General features: G+C 41.8%; 1 protein-coding gene across 1 annotated transcript in view; it reads right to left on the reverse strand.

Moving 5' to 3' along the window:
• Window positions 1-24330, reverse strand: part of TRPC7 (transient receptor potential cation channel subfamily C member 7) — a 143470-nt gene that overhangs the window by 83464 nt on the left and 35676 nt on the right. Inside the window, exon 5 of the mRNA XM_049091931.1 lies at window positions 7143-7325. Within this exon, the coding sequence (XP_048947888.1) occupies window positions 7143-7325 (183 nt within the window). The remainder of the gene's footprint in view (window positions 1-7142; window positions 7326-24330) is intronic.

Below are 24330 nucleotides of genomic sequence, written 5' to 3' on the forward strand. Positions count from 1 at the left end.
CCGTGGCTGTAGTCTGTTGTGATGCGCAGCGAAAAGCTGCGACTAGGTTATCTGCCCTCTGAGTACTCCTCTGTCCCCTGTTGCCCAATGGCTGCTCAGTGGCTCTTGGCTGGTCTTTCGTCCTTGAAGAGGCAAAATACCCTCTTCCAATGTACTCCAGGAAGGGGAGCGATCTCTCCAGGTGTGACCCAGGAGATCCCCACACCATGGCATCTTGCATGCACCTACATGCTGTTCTCTCTCCTACTCTCTCCCTCTCTCCCTGACTTCACTCTGAGAAAAGGGTTCGGTTCCCTTCCCTCTGTGGCTCTGAGGCTTTTCTCTTCCCCAATTCATGGCTCTGAACCTTACATCTGCCATGTTCTTTTCTCCAATTGTGTAGATTATTTTCTTAATCCTCAGATCGATTTCCTACTTGTTCAAAATGATTCATATTGATCTACCTGTGTTTGATGGATGAGGTAAGCTCAGGGCCCCTCTGCTATGCTGCAATCTTACTCCACTCTCAATTCTGGTTTAGTCTGAAGAATAGTTCTTGTATGAACAACATGGCAAACAGCTTCCATTAGCTCACATTTATTATGCATTTACCATGTTCTAGCTGCATTATGGGTGTTAAGGAATACTGATTATTAGGTATTATTTGCTCTCCTTATAGAGATAAGGAAACAGGGATGAAAGAACTTGCCTGAAGCAACATATTTAGTAGGGAAGAGACTTAGGACTTGAATATGCACAATTAGGTTTCCAGACACAACACTGTATTGCTGCCCATCAGGTTCTATTTTTCCTCTCAGAGTTTTTCCAGGCAGAAAAGGGATATGTGCATACATGGGTTAGTCCTTCTTGGGGATTTGCTGCTTGAGAAGAACAAAACTTCTTTCCTATGCAAAAGATAGCCCCTCTGAGACGAATGATTGGTGGACAGTGATCATTTTTCTGCTGTGTGGTCAGGTGAGGGCTACAGAAATGCTGAGAGGAATCCACAAAGAGGATGCTGATTGATGCTTTTGATACAAGTGGATTCCGACAGTGTTTGGCAGCTAGTGGGCATCCTGCAGCACAGTTTGGGGTAGTGCCTGACCAGCCAGACTGTGTTTGTGACAACTCTGATCTTCCTAACTCTGAGCATCTGGTAAAACGATGCCTCAGCAGGAAAACACAGTGGGAGAATGTCTGCTTAGAGCATGTGAGTGTCTCAGTGGCCTCTTAGACGTCCTCTAGAAAGCCCTGGTGTCCCCAGGTCCCCTTTTCTTACTGTCCCTGTGCTCTCTGCAGACAGAGGAAATGAAAAAGAACCTCAGCAAAAGTCATCTTCCCGCTCCCTCCTGTCCCTCCCCATAGCCACTGCATTTGGGTGAGGGGTTTCAGCCAACTGTGTATCTATAGCTGGGCCTCATTGTCAGTTTTAACACAGATTTTGGTCAGCAGGCTCTTGAGCATCAGGGTGCACCTTCTCTGGGAGTTTGCTGCAGGCCAGCAGGCTAAGTAACCTAACTAAAGCCACATACTTAGTAAATGGAGGACTTACCATGTTCTTTTTTCTTTTCCTGGAGTTTTTTCCAGATAGAAAAGTGGGCCTGTTCCCAACATGGCTGTAAAATGTGTACAAGGTGGTGATTTTTGGAAGAAAAGTGAAGGGACTTCTGCTGGGGTTAGAGGCCCTGGCCCAGCTCTGACAGAGTGGTGATATGGATGGAATTACCCCCCCCCCCCAAACTTGCCCCTCCCCCTTTGGCATTATTCTTGGAGGGGAACCTCTGGCCACATTTTGTGCACTTCTGGGACCAATGTCTGTGAAAAAATCTTGAAATGAAATTGACAGCATGGAATTAAGGTTCACGGAGGACATTGACTTGGCGTCTTACCATTTTTTTTTTTTTGTAGAGATTTTCTATTTTTATTAAGAACACAGGCTACTGGCAATGAATTTATAGTTTCCAGTCTTGGCTGGGCTGTTGGCTCTACTGCTCAGCTGTCTTCCATCTCCCAAGGAATTTTTCCCCCAACTTTCTCTTTTTTTTTTCACTTCTTTTCTACCTCAGAGGGTGATTCTGCTTCCTATTTATAGAGAAGTTGAGGCTATTAATATGGATTCCTCTGACTTTTATCCTTTTGGTAGTCATTAGTGCTATTTGCCAAACAGCTTCATTTTTCTTTCCTTTCAACATATGGCAGGGTTATACTTCCTGGCTTCTCTCATAGTGTGGTGGGTGACGTGACTAATCATTGACAATGAGTTTGTAAGTGGAAACAATGCATGCCACTGCTAGGTGGAAGCATTTTCTTGCTGGTGTGGGACTCTCCATCATGGGAGTTCCCTTTGGCAGGGCGGGACCATTGGAGAGGGTAGCTCCCCTATCAGCCTGGGTTCCTGAGAGCGTTCTCTTCTAGGACAGAAATAGGATGAGCAGTTAATAAGCCTTCTTTTGTTAAAAGCCACTATAAATTTGGCTTTGCTTGTCAACACAGCTTAACGACACCTATTTCTATTAATATCATGTCCCTTTTGCCCAACAACAATGTTGCATCCCTACCTACCCGATTGCCTTCCAGCCTTTCTCAGAGGAAAAGCTGTATGCTTCTTTCCCCATCTTTACAACCACTGCTTAAAGTTTCCAATGGATTCCTATTATTCTTTAAAAAAGAATAAGAACAAAATTCTTTAGCATGGCCTGTGAGCCCCTGCCTGGTCTGGTCCCTGCCTGCTTCTTTATACTCATCCCACACCTTCCCTAGGGCTTCCATTTCAGCCACAGTCACCTTCTTTCAATTTCTCTTATATGCTATGTTTTCTCTTACCACAGGACCTTTGAATATGCTTTGAACATGTTCTGTCCTTTAGCAATGTCCTCCCTATGTCTGGTTAACTTTTTATTCTTTAGCTCTCAGAGCAAGTATGACTTCCTCAGAGAAGCCATCACTGATCTCCCTTATTAGGTGACATCTAACTTTAGAAGTTGTAATATCGTGGTCTTATCTTTTATAACACTTACTTCTAATCCAGCATAACAATTTATTGGTGTGATATGTTGATTAATATCTGTCTTTCCTATGATGGCTGACATCATGTCCTTTTTATTCACCACATATCCCCAGTGATTAGCACAGCATAGTTTGTAGGCACTCACTGAAAGCTTATTGAAGGCATGGGTGAGGATTTACAGTCACACTGTCTCGTGTCATACCCACTGCCCCCATGTGGCTTTAATATTTAAATTAATTAATTAAAAATAATAAGAATTCAGTTTCATAATTACATTAGCCACATTTCCAGTGCTGGCTGGCCATGCATAAGAAGTTAGCACCTACCATGGTAGACAGCAGAAAATAGAACATTTGCATCATCACAGAAAATTCCCTGGGACAGAACTGCCAGGATAATGTCCAAGTGGCTGTGTAATGAAACGCCCTCAAGGATTTAGTTCCGACAAGCTTTCTGGTCTGCTCCTTTCCCCCAGTGATTAGCCATAGAGAAGCACTTGTCCCCCTCTAAATATAGCCCCACATATGCTACTCTTCCTCAGGTACCTGAAACTTTTCAACTTTCACCTCCCTCTGCCTAAATTGTCCTCCCTTGCTTCTCTGCTAGATTGACATCCCCTTTAGCACCTCCCATCCTTTTAGCCCTGTCTCAAGCATTTCCGCTTCTGGGAAACTTTTCCTGGGGTCCAGACTGAGCTGGTCACTGCTTCCTCTGGCTTCCATGCTGCCCCTCCCGTTTCTGTTTGTCCTGCTCAGGGTGGTAACTGTGATTCACTCTTCTCTCTCCTTTGCTAGATGAACCCCCCAAAGGTGAGGCCTGGGTCTTGGTCTTCTCAGTCTCCCCAGAGCCCAGCATAGAGTTGGTGGTGTGGTAGACTCTGGGGTCAGGATTAATCTCAGACTCTGGGGTCAGGATTAATTAACCTTCTGAGCCACTTCCCCAACACTGTCTTCCAAACACAGTGATTAGCATTTCAGATAACGTATCTGCTGGGGTTTTGGGAAGGCTGAGTTTTATCTTAAAGCAAAAATCATGGAGAACAACAATATCCTCATAAGGCCTTTTGTCTTTTCTGGAGGAATTTTAGGCTATAATGATAATGTTCTTACCCAAGGGGCAGTTTCTAGCATTTTTCTAGGGAGAAGGCAAGGGACAAGTTTGGGAATATCTGTGAAAACAGAAAGACCCCTCTAGTTCCAAGGAAGGAGGACATTATTGAATGACAGCAATGGTGCTTTCCTGTGGAACTAGAGAACGTTACAGTTTCATATCCATTCATTTAAAAGTTCACAGAAAACTCTGAAGCAAAAGCTTATATGCCCACTTTACAGATACGGAATGTGACTCAGAGAGCTTCGAAGACTTGCTGAAGACAATGTAACTAGTAAGTGAAGGAATTATGCTAAAAATCTCATCTCCTGACACCTTCTTCATGATTCTTTTCTCTTTACCAGGTGGTCCTTTGTGCAGTGGTGAGATAATTGTCTTTATCTAATGAGGCTGACATGATTGAACCAGCCAGAGGACCAGACATTGTTAGTGTGGTGCTTGAAGAGAGGCAGACGTTTAAGTGAAGGACATGATCCAGGGCTCATTACCAGCCACAGGGCGGCACCCACTTCATTTAGAACGGTGTGTTACATGGATAATTTAGGCCGATTCTGCTTTAGAGTATCCCAAAGACTATTACATGGAAAACTAGTTTCACCAGATGTTCTATGAGAAATAGAGTTCTGTGGTCAAGTAATGCATATAGTACCTTCTTCTTTTAATAAATATAGTAATACATATTAAAAGCTCTGTAATGTCTTAAAACAATCTGTTTGACTCGACTTAACTCAGGATCTTCAAATTTATTTGAATAAGAAACCTTTTTTTTTTTTAAGGTCATATTTGGTAGCATCCCATGAAATTGCCAAGAATAACTAGTTTGTTTTAATTACCAAATTAATGGTTTAACTTGATATCATACGGGCAGAGACTTAGGAAATTTTTATGGTTCTATATTCCAGCTTTAAAAGTATTGTATATATCAGGTGTAAAGGCAGTGTATCTACAAATAACCTTTGATGCTAGTCATTTCATAACTCAAAGATCCAGGGTTAGATTGTGCCCATGGAAGCATGCTAAAGTTCATAAATTAAAAATGAAATCTCATTATAATATTAATATACCTTTTTAATATTAGGTATTTTCACCATAACTCATGATAGAATAAATGTCAAGGAGAACTCTGAATCTGTCTGATGTTGCATAATGGTTGGAGACAATTTACCCATTGCAGGTACTTAAAATGAGCAAGGCTGACTTTTTATGCAGGTTGTTTATCATCTTCCCTACTATGGATTGCTACAGACACTTGACATACATGATGGATATTTCCTGAGACCTTTATGACTCTCCTAATTGGCTAATATCTCTAAATAATTTCCCTCATAAAACCTTTTTATTGTGCCCCAAACTGTCATGTTCATGGAGTACTTCACTTTTTCTCCTCATTCATCACTGGAGTTGTTTTGCACTTAGTAATTGACAATGAGGGGGGACAGGTAGCTTTGAGGTGGTGGCCAGACTTTCAGACTAGCTGACTGATCTACCCTCAGTGACAGTTTTGCTAAGAGATTTGGATTTACATTTCAGAAAAATGGTAAATACTTGCATTTTATGGGCCATTGGAATTGCCCAGGAATAGCCAAAACTGTGAATATAAATCTGCAGATGCAAGCATCTCTGTTCTTTGGGTTTTCAAAGACATCTTCACCTCCACCCTGTGGCTCCTTCCCTGTGCTGGGAGGCAGGAGGATACTCTGGCTTAGGCAAGGAAGGAAATGCTTATGGTTTTGGAAACTTAAGCTCATCTTTACCACTGCTAAACAATCTCCATAGCAGGGTGTGTGTGAACTCCAAGGCCATGGATATCTTAGCAGCTTCTGGATTGGATTGTTGTGCTTTGGTGAAAAGACTCATTGAGCTCTTCAGGCTGGTAAAAAAATGAGTTTTCCTGAGCTAAAAAAATAGGGTTGTACTTGAACCTATAGCCTTCTCCCTCTGTTTTCATAGCCGTATGCTTTTGAATGGTAATTGAAGGCCAAATTTCCCGTGATTGTCCACTTTGCCTTTGGGACTCAGAGTCTTTGAAAAAAAGCTATTTTTCTTAGTTTTTATTATTATTAAAAGTAAGAGGGCAGGAAGATTTTTTTTAATTTGGAAGCTCTCACTAGATAAATCCCACAGATATATGTGGTTTGTTGAAGGATGATTCCCTCCACACAAATTAAGATAATCAAGCAAGAGGAGAAGTGCCCAGAGGTCAGTTTGGGAGCACTGAAAATACCCCCAGTACTGATCCTGTGGAATAGCTGGAAAAAAAAAAATCCTGATCATGTATTTTGCTTATGTGCAAACAATGATAATACAACACATGGATCTTTGGATCTCTGCAGTTTTCATCAGGATGGATGACATCATCTAATGTAAGAGCAGATTTTAAAGAATCCAGAGTACATCCAAAGTGGAAACATAATTGACTTTTGCTGCTGAGAACTTCAATCTGACCACTTACTTTGGGTCTGAGGGCTACTAGGTGCCTGTGGGATTAAAGACACTTTGAGGTTAACTGAGGAAATGTGGATGAACTTACTCCTGTGAGTCTCCTTGAGCCTCCTACTAAATACTTTCATAAGCCTTTGGAGTGAAGTTTTTCTAAGACTCCCAGAACCATGGATCCCACAAAACCTCCACACTAGAACATTTTCTACACAGCAAGTTCCCAGGCACACAGAGCTCAATCAATGCTATTGGTAGACCAGAGTAATATGTTTCTTATGAAACTGGGGAATTGGCCTACTAGCTGATGTCATGTCACGTTGTCCCTGCCAGTTGTCTGGAGGCTGAAAATCTCTTTTGTTTTCCAGGCTGAAAGCCTGTTCATGGAATTAAGTCATGCTACCTTTCTGTTGGTGGGGTGGGGAATGAAAGGAAGGAGGACTAAGGAGCTCTGAGCAGTCCCTGCAAGACTGGCCATTCTTTTTCTAGAGAGAAGTCAGGTGATTGGTGTTTCCGTGGTCACCTTGAGGGAAGGTAAAATATGCATGAGCACAAAGCTAAGCAAGCCACCCTGCAAGACAGGAAGGCCTGGAGAGGTGGGGAAGCTTACCTTCTTGACTTCGTATTTAATGGCGAGTTTGATCCGGCTCAGACTTGGACGGTGGTGGTCGGACCAGACTTGCAAGTTCACATCACCATTTAAAATCGCTTCCACCTCTTCTGTGTCTCGGCATAGGTCCAGCACGCCCACCACAAAATCCTTGCATTGCATAGATAACTTCCTGTAATCGTTCTAACAGAATAAAGAGAAATCAGGGGTGTGTCACACTGAGCACCACAGATCGGCTTGCCCAGCACAGCAGTGTGGATCAATAACTGTCCACCAAGCGTGAGCTCCCAGAGAGCACTGGAAGCAGGGCTGCACTGTGCCCAGAAGGCACAGCAACCTAGAGGGCCTCTTCTCTAAGCTGGGATTCCTCAGAGTGGACAGGCTACCTGCATCTGAGTCACTGTGGGTACGTGCTACACTGATGCCCATCCTGGCTCTCTCAAAGCAGCACTTCTTTGTTCCCAGTTCTGAGAAAGGGGTGATAAAGAAGTGAACTTCGAAGGCTGGAAATAACCCTTCACTCATTTACTACCAACATAGAGTGGTAACTGTTCTACACAGGAAGTTTACTGGAAAGATCTGACTGATGGGCTAAAATTGGGGAAAAAAATGCTTTCTTTTTAGGTGCTGGAAAATCTGCTTGTAAATTATACATTTAAAAATCAAATGTAATTTAAATCTAATGGGATCCTTTCTTAACCACAAATCCTTTTGTATGGCAAATCATGGCTCCTTAAATTACTTAGTGTTGAATAAACATTTTTAGGTCTTGACCTCTGTGTTGTGTTGTTTTGTTTTGTTAATGAGTTGCCTCTGGAGTTCTCATTTCCTTCCCTAGGCATACCTTTCAGAATTATCTTTGAGAGACTGCAGTTCCTTTCTGAGTGACGTGCCAGCTTATCTCTCCCCCTAAACAGATTGCTTCAGTTCCACATTATGAACCAAAATGTTGGACAAAAAAATGTTTCATGTCACCCTCATACCACTACTCCCCAAAAATATTTTCCTCTAGAGGTTTCCTTGTTTGTTTTTTAGTTGAAACAAGGCTATTCAGAAAAGACACAAGAGCCAGATGTCACTTTTAATATAAATCAATGTCAACAGGTTTCAACTACCAATAGTAGTTGGTAAATAGGAATGGAGGTTTGCTTTTCCAGAATTTGGATTCCTGTGTAAATAGGAGCCTAGCAAACTGTACAAGTGTAACCATTTTTCTGAATTAATGATTCTTGTCTCTATCCAGTACTGTTGTGTCAAAATGTTACTGTGCATTAGAGAAAGAGGGCAATAAGGGTTTGCTTGCTAGGAAGAGGATCAAGAACATGTTTTCTGACAAGAGAGGCCACCCTTAATTTTTATATATAATTTAAGGAGAAGAGAAATTCTGGGTAGGAAAACCACTACTCAGCTAAGGCAGGCTGTGATGGAGAAGAATTCAGGGAAGATACTTGGAGTATTCTAGGTTTTGGTACCTGGTACAGAGCTGGGTGGCGATAGGAAGAGCTGTGTTCTATGCTCCTTCATCCTAAACATACCTCCCTTCCTCCCTCCCTCCCTCTTTTCCTCCTCTCCCTCATTATTGAGGGCCTGCTATGTACTAGGCAATGGAAAATTGGCAGTGAATGAGGCAGATATGGTCTCTGAGTAGTGTGGGGGAGAGGAGGCCAGGGATCCACTCTAGATTGCATCACAGTAATGCCAGGTAAAACTTGCTCAGAGCTTGCTCCAGCTAAGATACTCTGACAGCCCCGATGAACCATAGATGGGAAACTCAGCAGATTGGGGGACTCAGCAAAAGGGACCTCTTCAACTCGGGCAATCCTGGCACCACAACTCAGGTGTCCTAAGCCTCTGGCCTCTACTCTGTCACCTTTCTTGTCTCTGTCTTGAGAAGGAGGAGTCTCTGAATACTGTTGCCTATTCCTGGTAAGACAGACACTTTCCTGTTAGACATGACCTCTTCTCTTGGTAGAAACTCCCACCTAGAGCTGAATCTAGGGATAGATACAGAAAAGAATTGGAAAGGGCTGGACTCAGCCCATGGCCCAAGCTCCCCATGCTAGGAATGTCAGATTGTACTGTCCTAGAGCCTTTGCACATTTCTGGGCTCAGCACAGTTCAGAACACAAGGTACCATTTTATTTGAGATTTTAACTTCCCTGGGCTCTTTCAGCCAGCTTGGCCATAAAAAAGGGAGGCACACCAGACAGAGCAGCCAAAGCATGTAGTTGGCTTTTGCTTTCTGCATTTGACACTGAAGCTGGAAGGCAACAAACCTGGTGTCTGCAGATGGTTAGCTGAGTAAGTGAGAACACCGGGCCTGCTGGGAAGACAGAGTTGGTATGGATGAGGCCAGCTGCAGGTGGTAGGGGGTGGTCATGGCCAGGCCCAGGCTTCCCAGACAGGGCCACAGGGGAACGTCTTTGGGCAGTTAGGATGAGTGTGATTTATTGGGTCAACTCTGAGTTCAGGAAGTCTTCTAGGTCACACTCTCCCAACTTTAGTGGTAGGTGGATGAGGCACATACCCTGGAGTTCACAGTTGCCCTTTTAAAAATAATTTAATTTTCTGCACATTAAAGTCTGCCAGTCCCAATGGGTGACAGATGTTCTGCCTGCAATATCTCACTTAATCCTTATAAAAATCTCATGATGGAAGGACTGGCTGCATTTCCAACTTAAAATGGGGAAACTGAGACCCACAGAGAGAAACTAATAAGCTGAGTCTGCTTTTCCTTCTATTAGGAACTTATTCATCTCTAGATCACTCTTACTTTCCTTGAAGATTTTAGCTTCCATTTCATCTTTCTTTTCATTTTAAACTAATAATTTGTATTTATTTAAAGATTTTATTTATTTATTCATGAGAGACACAGAGAGAGAGGCAGAGACACAGGCAGAGAGAGATGCAGGCTCCCCACAGGGAGCCCGACGTGGGACTCATCCCCAGATCAGTGCTCAACCGCTGAGCCACCCAGGAATCCCTTATCTCATCTTTCTTGTTGGACAGAAAAAAGCCTGACCTTAGTTGAGTCTGACTCTGCTGCCCTGTTCCTGCCTCTGCAGAGTAAAGGTGGGTGCAAAACACACAACTGTGCTGATCAGGCTTACTATCAACTACCTCCAACCTCAAGTAATCCTGAGTGCCTCTGGGCAGTTTACCCTCCATCTCTCCTAACAAGTGTTGCATATCTTCTCCTCTCCTCCGTCTTCTGACACTTCCTCTCCCTCCTGACTATCAAACAAGGACCTTGGTTCCCAATTTGCTTGGAAAATAGGAGTCATCAGAAGCAAAGCACCACATGCTGACAAGATCACATAATCTACCTTCATACATACGCACTCATGGACTGTTCCCTCTTCTTGCTGTGGATGAAGTGCTCTTGCTCTTATCTAAGGTCATGTCCTTCACTTTGGTGCTGGATATTAGTCCCTGGCACCTACTCAGGGACAGGGCTCCTGCTGTCTTCCTTTCTTTCTCCTGCATTGTCAATTTCTCCCTTTCCCTCCTGGCTCAGTATGCAAACATGCTGCTATTTTCTTTGTCTTAAAAAGGATTTTGTCTTGACCACACTTTTCTCTCCAATTACCAGCACAATTTCCTGATCCATTTTATAGCAAAACTCCTCAATAGAATTGTCTACACTCATTGTTTCCAGTTGCCCTCCAGGCATTCTTTCTTATTCCATTCAATAAGTATTTCATACCCACGTCCACTTTCTCCAGTGAGATCACAGGTCACAGGTGACTTTTATGTTGCCAAACCCAGTGTTGGTTCTCAGTCTTCATATTATGTGACTTATCAAGACCTTTGACATAGATGATTATTTCCTCCTCTCTGATACCCATTTTTCATTTGGCTTCTAGCTTAACATGCTCTTCTGTGTTTTTTCTTCCTGAATGACGTCTTTTTATATTCTTTCTGGATTTATTCTCATCTCTCTGATGTCTTAATTTTGGAATGCCCCAAAGATACGCCCTGTCCTTTGATTTCTCCTTTTATCTATTTATACTCATTGCCTTAGTGATCTTATATAAGAGCATTAGATACCATCCATATGCTGATGACTCCAAAAGTTATATCTTTAGCACATCCTTCTCCTGAACTTGACTCATATATCCAGTTGCCAAGTTGATATTTCCACTTGGAAAATAATCACTTCAAACTTAACAAAATTAACTCTGAATCTAGTCTTCTCCACCTTATTTAGTTTCTCCCACCCTTTCACTTGTTCAGGACACACACACACACACACACACACACACACACAAAATCTGTCCTGGTCTGCTATAGTGTATTCTCCATATATCAGATGGAGGAATACGTAAAAAAACTAGTCAGATCATGGCACTGCCCTGTCGAAACCCTCCAACAGTGTCCCATCTGCTCAAAGTAAAAGTGGAGTCATTATATCATCCTATAAGGACATGCAATGCTGGCCCCTCCATTCTCCTCCTGATTTTATTACCTGTGCTTCTCTCCTTTCCTCTATCTACTCCCGCTGACTTCCTTGCTGTTCTCCCAGCACATCTGGCACAGACCAGATCTTGATTTAATGAACACTGGGTATTGGCTATTTTCTTTACTTGGAATGCTCTTCCCCTAGGTCTCTAAATGAGTAACTTTCACAACTCATTCAAGTCTTTGCTCACGTGTCACTTTCTCAGAAGCCTTCCTTGAGTATCTTTAAAAAAAATTGTAAGCCTTCTCTGTTTGCCATCACCCTATCCTGCTGCTTTTCCTTCATGGTACTCTTATGACCATATGACATACTATGTATTTTATCTGTTTATTGTATTTACTTTCCATGTCCTCTCCTGGAATGTAAGCTTCTTGAGGTTAGGAAATGTTGTCGGTTTTATTCACAAATAGAGTCTAGAATATGTTTTGGAACATGATAGACCTTCCATAAATGTTGACTCAATCAAAGCAGTTTACTTGTCTAAGATAACGTAGCTACTAAGTGGTTGAGCCAAGATTCAAAACAGGTAGGTCCGACCCAAATCCCTTTGTCTTTTCTTTCACTGTGTTACCTCTTGGTGAGCAGGATATATGTCCTTCTCCTTAGCACACTATAAAAACTAGAGGCTTAATTGGGGCTGACTCTCAGCTAACTTGGGGAAATAAAGGGTGAGCTGGGATACAGAAATTTGAACACCTAGCAAATTCTCTACTATAGTAAGTGAGTGTACAGGTTTTAAAGTCAGTAAGACCTAGAGGGTATTCTTAGCCAAATAAGTAAGACAAAGACAGATATCATATGATTTCACTCATATGTCAAATTTAAGAAACAAAACAGGTGCACATAGGGGAAAGGAGGAAAAGTAAAATAAGATAAAAACAGAGAGGGAGGCAAACCCTAAGAAACTCTTAACTCTAGGAAACAAACAGAGGGTTGTTAGAAGGGTGGGGGTTTGGGGGATGGAGTAACTCGGTGATGGGTATTAAGGAGGACACTTGATTTAATGAGCACTGGGTATTATATGCAACTGATGAATCACTGAACTCTACCTCAGAAACTAATAATATACTATGTGTTAAGTAAATTGAATTTAAGTAAAAATTAAAAAGAAAAATAGAGTCAGGAGGACCTGGAATTTGAACTCCTATTTTATTACTTGTTAGTTGTGGGAAATGGAACAAACCATTCACCTCTTCTGCATCTCAATTTTTAATCTATAATAATACACATGCCATATAATCATTGGGAGAATCAGTACCAAAACAATGTAAAATAGTATAACTAACAATAAATAATACAGAAAATAAATAAAAATCTAAATACGTAAAAATTTATATTAAAGCCTATAAATGGCAATTTAAAGCTTTTTATAACTGACATGCAATGTTATATTAGTTTCAAGTGTATGGCATAGTGATTCAACATGTCTGTGGTTAGGCAATTTTTTATTATTGTTAGCACTTTATTTTGAACATTGATTTCAAACTCTTGACCTCTTTCTCTTTGTGGCTTTTAATTCCTAGAGTGAGAACAAGACTGGCTCATGGGAAAGAAAACATAAAATACTGGAGAAACCCTTGATTCTTCTTCTTTCTCTCTCCTTCAAGACCTAATTCATATATCAAAAATATATTCTGAATCTGAATTCACTTTTCTTTATCTCTGGTCATCACACCAGTCCTGTCCCAGTTAGCACCCGCAGGCACCATACATAGGTTACTATTGTTGAACTTGATTAAGTCTGTAATCTTGCCAGTCCCCAAATCAATCTGAATGAATTTGTTCCCCTTAATGAGATCAGAGTAGTGGATAGTGTCAGCATCAGGCATCCCCAGACAGATTACTTGTATGCCTGTGTAGATCTTTCTCATTTTGCACAACTTGCATTTGGTCTCTTCAGGCATAATCTGATGAACAGTAATGTGATTCTTGGTGTCATAGTGAGATAGAATTTGTCTCCAGTCTTGTCAGTGCTGATGACTTCCATTAAACCAGCAGTGTGGTTTGTATCAATGTGGACCTTGCCATCCATCTCCGTGGCCTGCTATATGCAAATCTTCTTTACTTTCTATTAGGGCATGCTCAAGTCTGTTCTTAAAGAAAGTGATAAGAGGGAGCCATTCTTGGCTTGTGGGCACAGATGAATGGACAGAGGGTAAGCCTCCCAGTCAGTTTGTCCACATTCAGTGCTTTGAAGCTGCATTGTGTCATCATGCTCTTGGGGACAGTGAACTGTGGCTGCGTTGGCCATGGAACCAAAAGATCCTAGAGTTGGGCATCTTCCAAATGTCATAATAAGGGAATCATGTATTATGTAACCTTTTGAGACTGGCTTCTTTTACTCAGTATAATTCCTTTGAGATTCATCCATCCATGTTGTTGTGTGTATCAATAATTCATTTCTTTTTATTTCACATTGGCTGCCTGTGCATGCCACTCTGTTTATACATTCACTTAGTAAAGGACTATTTACCATTACCACCAACAAATTATCAGAGTTCTGGCTCATCCATATTCTTATCAGAACTTGGTATGGTCAATTCATTTTCCGTGTAGTGATATCTCATTGCAATTTTAATTTGTATTGCCTAATGGCTAATGATGTTGAGCATCTTTTTATGCACTTATTTGCCATCTTTGTATCTTTTTGGTGAAGTGTCTGTTCAAATCCCTTATCCATTTTTAAAATTTTCTCATTGAGTTTTGAGAATTCTTATATATATTCTGGATACAATTCTTTTATAAGAGAGTTTGTAAATATTTTCACTATCTGTGACTTACAGTTTTCATTCTCTTACTATCATCTTTCAAAATGCAGAAGTTTTAAATTTATCATTTTTTTCTTTTATGATTATGCTTCTGGTGTTATAGCTAAGTAGTTTCTCTCCCTCTCTCCCTCTCCCTCTCTCTCTCTCTTTAATAGATTTTATTTTTTTATTTGAGAGAGAAGACAAGTTGAGCGGGAGGGCAGAGCGAGAGGGAGAAGCTGACTTCCCGCTGAGCAGGAAGCCCAGTGCTACCTACTAGATCCTAGGATCCTGACCCAGGCAGAAAAGTAGACGCTTAATCAACTAAGCTAGCCAGGCGCTCCAACTAAGCAATCATTTCTCTTTCTTTTTCTTTTCTTTTTTTTTCTTTTCTTTCTTTTCTTTTCTTTTCTTTTCTTTTCTTTTCTTTTCTTTCTTTCTTTTCTTTTTTTCTTTTCTTTCTTTCTCTTTCTTCCCTCCCTCCCTTCCTTCCTTCCTTCCTTCCTTCCTTCCTTCCTTCCTTCCTTCCTTCCTTCCTTCTTCATATGAGAGAGAGAGAGAGTCAGACAGACAGATAGACAGAACAGGTGGAGGGAGAAGCAGGCTCCATGCAGGGAGCCCGACATGGGCCTCGATCCCTGGTCTCCAGGATCAGGCCTTGGGCTGAAGGCGGTGCTAAACTGCTGAGCCACCCGGGCTGCCCTAAGCAACCTTAACACAAGGTCACAAATGTGTTCTCCTCTGTCTTGCTCTAGTGGTTTTATAGTTTAGGTTTTGTATTTAGGTCCATGAACCATTCTGTGTTAACTTTAATAGAAAGTGTAAGGTTTAGGTCGATTCCTTTTACTGCACATAGGTATTCATTTACCCATTCCAGCTTCATTTGTTGAAATATTCTTTCTCCATTGAGTTGCTTTTGTATAGCTGTCAAAAATTATTGATCATATTTGTGAGGGTTTATTTCTGTGCTCTCTATTCTGTTTTTTTTTTGACTTTATATCTATTATTTTACTAGTATTTAGTATTTCTATTTTTGTGGCTTTATATTGTCTGAAAATGAGGTATGTTGTGTTCTTCAGGTTTGTCATTCTTTTTCACATTGTTTTGGCTTTATCTCCTTCCTTTCCTTTTCATAAACATGTTTGAATACACTTCTTCATGTCTATCAGAAGTTCTGCTGAAGTTTCACTGGAAATGTGTAAAGTGTATAGATCAGTTTTGAGAAAACTGACAACTATATTGAGTCCTTTGAACTATGAACATGTTCTGTCTCTCCTTAGGACTTCCTTCCCTTCTTTCCTTAGTGTTTTATAGCTTTCAACATATTTATTCTACATTTGTTTTTTAAGACTTTTATATCTCTTTTTTTAGCTATTGGAAATATTTTTTAAATGTTTAATTTCTAATTGTTCATTATTTGTATAAAATATGATAGATTTTTCTGTGTTGACCTTATATCCTATGCCCTGGCTAAACTTACTTGTGCTTTGTAGATTTCTCTGTAATTTTCTATATAAACAAACATGTTCACATATATTTATAAATTTGGATTGTTTACTCTTGAATGAACACTTACCTTAGATCCATTTGTTAATATGACCAGTAAAATGGTCAGTTACATGCTTTTATATTGGTTTAAAGATTTATAAAGTATTACATCTTAGAACAAAATGTTTTTTTTAATAAATTAATTTTTTATTGGTGTTCAGTTTACCAACATACAGAATAACACCCAGTGCTCATCCCATCAAGTGTCCCCCTCAGTGCCCGTCACCCATTCACCCCCACCCCCCGCCCTCCTCCCCTTCCACCACCCCTAGTTCGTTTCCCAGAGTTAGGAGTCTTTATTAGAACAAAATGTTGATAAGAAAGTTTTGTTGGCTTTCAACCCCAGATTACTTGGTTAATGTATTTAACAGTTTTTACAATAGTCATCCATCATTTATGTCTTGCATTCTCTTCAGTGCAGATATTAATACAGATTTTTTTATTTTCAGCTGGTCCAGAATTTCTTCCCTTTCTTTTGGTCCATAATTTTTACAGACTCACTTATTATTGAGATGAATCTCAGTCTCTAACACAGAATACAAACCAAAACCATTTAACATGGTATGTTCATACCTTGAATTTTTAGCGCTAAAGTTACTGTTTTGACAACACCACAATTTCCACTACATAACAACACAGATTACTACTTTGCTTGACTTTGGTTAAAAAACCTCAGTTCTAAAACTTTCAAAGCTACTGACAAACTTAAATGACGAGAGACAGAAGCTCATTACTCTGATCGGTCAAAAGTTAAATGAATTTCTCAGACTGATGTTGTGGAGACGCCCACACAGTACAGGATAATTAACACTCATTCCTCAATGGAGACCTGAGAAATTAGATTTAAAAAGGGTGTGAGCATCAAACCTATTTGCCCTTCTCCTCCCTTCAGGAATGCAGTTATAGGGCAAGAATGTTCATTGAAAGGTCCAACTGAAACATAGTTGGAGATAAATCAACATTCATGTGTGTGCTGGGAGACTTTCTGCCTTTTATATTTAGGCAAAGTTTGTTTAAGAAATGATTAAAATAGCAGTTTATAATAAAAGGGTTCTAAACATTCTAGTATTTCATTAGCCTGTAAGACCCTATAGAGCTGGTGGTAATATTATTCCCTCTTATTTAGAGGAGGACTGAAAATTGAGCATTGGATATAACAACTTAGAGGTCACTGGTCACCTTGATGGGAGCAATTTGGGGAGAGTAGAGGGTGTGACCGGTGAAGATTAAAGAGTGAGAAGAGAGAGAATTTGGGCCAGTAATATAGACATGTCTGTTGAGGAGTTTTATTGCAAAGGAGGGCAAAGAAATGGCAGAGTAACTCATGTGAGAAGTAGAATCCAGAGAAGCTTTCTTTTTGCCCCCTCCTGCTTCCCTTCCATCCTCCCTCCCCCTCTTCCTTCCTTTTCCTGATAGGACAAACCATATTATTTTATATATTGTTGGAAATTTTTCAGTAGATAATTATATGGATCATTGTATTTGATATCACTAGATAGTTATATTAATCCCATAGTTCAATAGCATATATGACAGAAGATTAGATATTCATATATAAGTGAAGGAATAGGTTTAGATAGAATCACATATGGTTTATCTCAAGTAGGAGGGAAGGTCAAGTATGTGGAGGAGGATGCTAGTAGGTACACACACTGGTGGTGAGAATCTATAGACATTTTCTTTCTGTTATTTCACCCCCCACCCCAGTGAAATAGGAAGAAAATATTATCAGCTGAGAGTAAGAATGAGGGGGAAAGGTGATGGAAGTTTGAGGAGAGGAGGTCTGAAATAGTTATTGATTGATTGATTGATTGATTGAAATGTTTTTTAGCAAAATTTCAGAGTGAATGGATTCAAGAGACAGGATATAATTGCTGGAGGATAATAAGAGTCCATTTGAGGTTCATAGAGATTTAAAATGAGGCCAGCTAATGTGGTTGATTTTTTCCTAACCACATCCACCTCCCTGGGTGCTGGCATGGAGTAGGTAGAGAATTAGATTTTACAAGGATTGTCTTTTTGCCGAAGAATACAGCAGATCAGAAGAGGGGCAAAGGAATGGAGGCATGTATGTGAGAGTGATTATAATGATTGTTCATGGATCTGAGACTGGTATGAAGACAGACAGGGCTTTCAAGGGAGAAGAAAAGTGGAAAGGTTAGGAAAATAAGACACGGCTACATGTCATCTACAAGAGACCTTAAATATGAAGCTGCCAGTGTCTTATGAAGCTAAACATAATCTTCCTGTATAATTCACCAGTTGTGCTCCTTGGTATTTACCCAAAGGGTTGAAAACTGTGTCTACACAAAAAACTACACATGGATGTTTATAGAGGCTTTATTCATAATTGTCAAAATTTAGAAGTAACCATGCTGCCCTTCAGTGGGTAAGTAGATAAATAAACAGTGTTACATTCAGACAATGGAATATTATTGAACACTTAAAAGAATGAGATATAAAGCCATAAAAAGACATGGAGGAAACTTGATTGCTTGTTGCTAAGTGAAAAAAGCCAATCTGAAGAAGGTACACACATTAACTATATGATGTCTTGGAAAAGGCAAAACTATGGAGACAGCAAAAAGATCAGTGGTTGTCAGGGCTTGAGGTCGGGATGGTGGGGAGGGATGAATAGCACAGAGGGTTTTTAAGGCAGTGAAGCTTCTTTACTTTGTATGATACTGTAATGGTAGAAACATGTCATTATACATTGGCCCAAACTCTTAGGACATACAACAAGAATGATCCCTAATATAAGATATGGACTTGGCGTGATAATGATATGTCATTGTAGGTTCATCATTTGTAACAAATGTCTCAGTGAGGATGTTGGTAATGGGAGACACTATGCATGTGGGAGGGTGGGGATGTATGGTGACTCTATACTGTCTGCTAAATATTGCTTGGAACCTAAAACTGCTATAAATATAAAGTTATGAAAAAAAGAAGAAGGCTAGATTACTGAGTTAGAGGTCACAGGGACAGCAAAAGATTGATAAGAGTTGAGATATTGGAGGCAGATGGAAAAGTTTGAGTAGTCAGAGTATGATGCTGAGACTATGGAGAATTTGCATTTATGGTCATGACAAGTGTAGGCTCAGGTGGGCTCATGGTGACTACAGTAAGACTGCTGGAGTTCATGCAACTGAGCCAGGATGTGGAAAGGATCATCTACGTATATATCAAAGTACCAGGAATTTAAGTCCAGGCACTAAAAGCATGGAGAAATGACAGAGTGGTCCATTGTTGCAGGCAGCAGTGGTGAGGGATAACGGGTAACCTGATCTGATGAAGTATGATTCAAAGGTGAATGTTTGTAGGGAGGAGAGAAGGAGGAAGGTCTGGAAGTGGTAAGGAGTAGCAAGAGAGATATGCCCACCCCCCTTTTCCAGGCCCAGGGCTATGAGGACCATGGGAGCAAAAGCTTGTGAGGGCTGCAGGGGAAGTGTGTCCTTAGGGGGCCTGTCTTCTAAGAGTGAGATGACGATGCATCTCTGCAGGGGAGGGCAGTGACATGGGGTTTTGTTGTGGAGAAGCTGTTATTTCCAGAGAGTGAAGTAGGGGCTGTCTGGAGATGAAGGTTATGAAGGGTCTGAGGATGGGATGGAAGGGAGCCTTGTGGAGAATGGAGTACATTCACCTCTCAGAAGAGGTGACCTGAGGACAGTGGTAACATAAGGAAGGATTTTAACACTTAAACTGAGGATTCAGTGAGGTAAGCTCACGTGCTCGGCACAGTGCCAGGCACACAGGTCACACACCTTTTAGCTAAGAAGGACTTCAAAGCCACCTCCTGCCTCTGGCACTCCATTCTGCACATCCCTCCACTCAGCTGATGGATGAGAAAACTGAACGTTAAGATTTAACACACATGGCTGAATCCTTATTAATTGTAGCTGGAATCACTGAAATAATTAATGGATGTGGAATGCGGGGTAAGAACCTGAGCCTGGTGCTCACTATTGCAGATGAAAATTGAAAAGCTTCAATCCATGTTTTAGCTTTCATGCATACACTTAATTGTTTCATTAACCTTCACCATATCTATAAGCCCATGCTCCAAAGGATCATAAAAGACACATATTCTTGAGCATTTAATCTCCATTTAGGAATGCAGATCCAAGGAAGGTGGTTTAAGTCTAGTACATGAATCAGATAGCCAACATTTCTTGCCTTGACTGTCCCAGGGGCATTTGCACACCCCCCAGATCCTCAATTCCATGGTTGTTCCCTGAGGGTAAGGTGGGGCTGCCTTCCAGCTCCAGTGACCTCCTCAAAGGCCCCATTCTCACTGTGCCTCTGCAGGAGGCCATTCTTTATCTATCCCAGACTTCCTGCGTTTCCCAGTGGGGTCTCCGTGCCCTAAGTTGCAGCCTTTGGGAAAGATGGTTGTATGTTGGTGATCTCAGAATTTTTCAGCACAGGCCTGATCAGTCTTGGCATGAGAAGATTGGGTGGTTAGTGCTTGTGTTCCTGAATCAGAGAGTCTGGGTTCTGATCTTCTTTCTGCTGGGCCCTGACTGCATGATTTTGAGTATATTCTCAATCTCTCTGTGTGCTGTAGTGCATTTGGTATAATAGAGATGGTAATGCTATTTACTTTGTAGGGTTGCTGCAAGGTGTAAGTTAAATATGGTAATTTATATACATTGCTTCCCACAGTGTGTGCCTTGTAGGTTAGGAGAGAACACAGAACATTTGTCTCCTTTGGGGTGTTGCCCTTCCAGTGCCTTTTCTAGTAAAGCTGAGACACCTGTCATTGGATTCAGTCCCCCAGCTTCACCCTGTGTCAGTCCTAAGGTAGAATGTGCAGGTAGTGGGACAGAAGCTTGGAGTGCCGGGTTGGAACAGCATCCTTGATAATTCACAGTGGGTCTGAGCCTGAATCCTCCTGTGACTACACCACCTTTCTTAGGCATTGTTGACAGGCTGGTACTTTGGTGTCCAACCTGATTTTTGGTTTGCTTAATTGGCAGGTACTGACATTTGTAAGGGGCTCCCTAAGCCATCACCATGACATTGTGAAGTCCCAGAAGTAATGGATAGCTCCACTTGTTGATTTTATAACAAGTTCCCTCTGATGGAGTCAGAGCCTTGCCTAAGAAGAATAGTGGCTGATGAGCAACTCTAGTATTTTATTCAGTATTTCAGCAAGTATATTTGAGCACCCACTATGTGCCAGGTACTGGGAATACAGACCTAAATAAAACATAGTCCTTGCCCTTGAGGAATGACACGTAAGCAGGTATGGGATCACAAGGTGACATGAGACCCTTGCTACAGACATGGAAGACTTTCACGAAGAGGCAGAGCATCACCTGAGACCTGAGGATGAGTGAGGCCAGGAATAGCAAGGTGGATGTGGGGAGGAGAGGTAGTAGGGAATGAACACTCTGGGAAGAGCGACTGGCAAATGCACGGGTGCATAGGGGAGAGAATGTTCATGGACGTGTGGACTGTGATGGGTGTTAGCTACTCTAACAATCACATGGCCATGCATAGGTTATGTGCATTATCTTCTATTTTCTAGAACTTTTCATAATTAATTAAACATATACATGCTTAGATTTCCAAAGACGAACTCATGTACACCCTCTGCACATCCTTATTCAGATTAAAAATGCTACTTGGTTCTCTTGGTGAACTACCAGAAGAGCCTCTTTTCAGCTTTCTGGTTTTTATTCCAGAACTACAGAGACCTGAGACTGGAAGTCACATCTCCATGTGTGAGCCTTGCTCCATCCTCACACCTCACAGCCCCCTGTCCTCCTTCCTCTCCACCCCCTTCTTTCCCCCTCCTTCCCTGTCCCTCTCCCTCTCTCTCTCTCTTTCCCTCCCCCTCCCCACCCCCCAACACTCTACTAACCATCCAATCAGAGCTTCCTGGTAGGTTGGTTGCTCCAAGCTATGAATCAGGACAGTATTCAGGATGTGTGAGTTGAAAAAGGAACAGGGACCCTGATGGTTCATTTATACGGAAGCAGCCCCATTTCCCCTGCCTTCCTGTCCTGCCCACATGGGGTTGGCGGAGGCATGATTGGTTGCACTTTGTATGTAGTAGGATGGGAGACAATATTAAAACATAATGACAGTTACAGTTATTACTATTAGTTATCATTTATTGGGTGCTTACTGTGTACCAGGTCACAGGGCGGATGCTTTATGTATTTAGCTCATGAATTCTCATGACAAACCTAGGAAGTAGACACTGTTATCATTCCTCTTTTATAGATGGGGAACTGAGTGAGGCCCAGAGACTTCACTGGTACTTGGGATTTGGACCTGGATGTGGCTGACTCCAGATTCCAGAATGCTAATCCTGGGCAGTACTCAAGCTGATAAAAATACTAACTTCCCTGGCACGTGTTCTAAAACCCTGAGCATCACCCTGACAGGGTGGGTTCAGAGAAAGAGAGAGATGAGGATCTGCTGGATAAGAAGAAGAGGTGCTGAAATGGAGTAAGGCATTACCCTACATGTGCACCTCTGGGGAAGGTCAGGGAACTGAGTTTGACCTGCAGTCTAAGTTACCAGAAGGTGTGTTGGCAATCAGAAAGTCAGGGTGGAAGTCCTCACTGATTCCTATTGCTCCCCAGGCCCTCAGCCTCTTATCAGAGTGGCAGTCTATCTACACCCCTGTGATCTTTCTGGTGTTAGGACTCTCAGCAGGATGTCATCTACCTTGTTTGTGTCCCCCCACCCTCACCCCTGGTCCCTTGTCCCACCCAGAACTACTGTCTACGTGGTGGGAAGGTCTGGGAATGGGTGGGAAGCAGAGGGTTTGCAGAGCTCCCCCCTGCAGTGGCTGGGGACATCATTGTTCATTCCTCAGATATGCAGAGAAGCAGAGCGGTGGGATAAGGCAGCATTGTGGGGGGCTAGGGGAATTCCAAAGGGAACAGCACCGTGACTGTGGTTCAAGGTGTGCTGGCTCTTAGCAAGCATAGTTTTGTGATCTGTTTGCCTTGTTGGAGCCGATGCTTACAGTATAGCTGTGGAGTGGTGCTGAATTAACAACTCCCTGTTCCTGGGTCCTTGCAAAGCTTTCGTCCAAAAACACCCGTGAGTCACTGTTGTCTTTGGATTGGCTCCTGGAAGAACTCGCATGGTCATTCACTTTTTCATTTACTCCACAAAAATGAATAGAGATCTCCTACGTGTTGACCACTGTACTAGGGCCTTGGAAATACAACGGAGAGCGAGCAGGCATGGTTGCTGCCTTCAGGGAGCTGAGAGATCAGAGGAAAAGGGAGACACTGAAAGTCTGGCAGTGAAGTATGATGAGGAGCTTACCTTTTTGTGCAAACTAGACCCGAGTGCCTGTACATCTGATCTTACAGTAATTCTTGGGAAAATATTTCCTTACCAATAAACCCAGCTGGTAAGCAGTAGAAACAGTATGAGTCTGTTAGCTTGTAAACTTGAGTGCTTTCTAGGGATTCATCCTTATAGAGATGTTCCACCTAGTTCAACATGGGCTTACTAAGCCTTCTCTGTTCTAGAAGCTGGGCCCGGCCCTGGAGATGCAAAAAGGAGGGAGATGCAGAGGCTGTCCACCCATGGGAGAGACAACACATAACCCAGTAGTTTTCAGTATTAGGCTGTGTTGCTAGTCATTCAGTCCACAACTGTTCACTGAGTACCTTCTCTGTGCCAGGCACTGGTCTAGATCATTGAGATACAGCTATAAGCAAAGCAGAGGCCTTGCCCTTGAGGAGCTTATGTTTTACTGGGGGTACGGGGGCTGTAGATTGCTATTTTATACAGATGGTGTATCCAAAATAGCTTCCTCAGAGAATCCTGAGGAGGTGATTTTTGGATAGATAGTTGAAGATGGTGAAGGAAGGAGCTATGTAGATACACAAGGAAAGTGTTCTCGATAGGGAGTCACCAGTACAAAGAAGAAAAAGAGTGCAAAGCTGGAAGAGGGGGTCATCTGGTATTTTTGAGGAATAACCAATTGATGCCAGTTCGTGGGGCAAAGTGGGTGAGTAGGACAACGGGAAGAGATGAGGTCAGAGGAATAAAAGGGAACATATGGCCAGAGGCCTACTAGCATTTGTCAGGGACTGTGGCTTTTACTCTGCTGAGGTGGGGACTCATTGGAGGGTGTCAGTAAGCAGTTTACATGATCTGATGAATGATTGAAGAGGATCATTTCAGCTGCTGGCATGGGATACATTTTAAGGGGCAAGAGCAGAAGCATGAAGACCCATTAAAAGGCTGTTACAGTTACCCAGGGAAGAGATGAAGGTGGCCTGGCCCAGAAAGGTAAAAAATGGTCAAGCAGGTGAGAAATGTAGATGGAATTCTGGATATTTTTGAAAGATAGAGTCAGTAGGATTTATTGAGGAGTTGCATATGAAGAAAGAAAAACAGAGTAGAGATAGGGTGATGGAGGTGTTTGGCCTGTGCAACTAGAAAGACA

This window comes from Canis lupus, chromosome 11 (genome assembly GCF_003254725.2).
Source record: "Canis lupus dingo isolate Sandy chromosome 11, ASM325472v2, whole genome shotgun sequence".
In the NCBI taxonomy this organism is placed as follows: domain Eukaryota; kingdom Metazoa; phylum Chordata; class Mammalia; order Carnivora; family Canidae; genus Canis; species Canis lupus.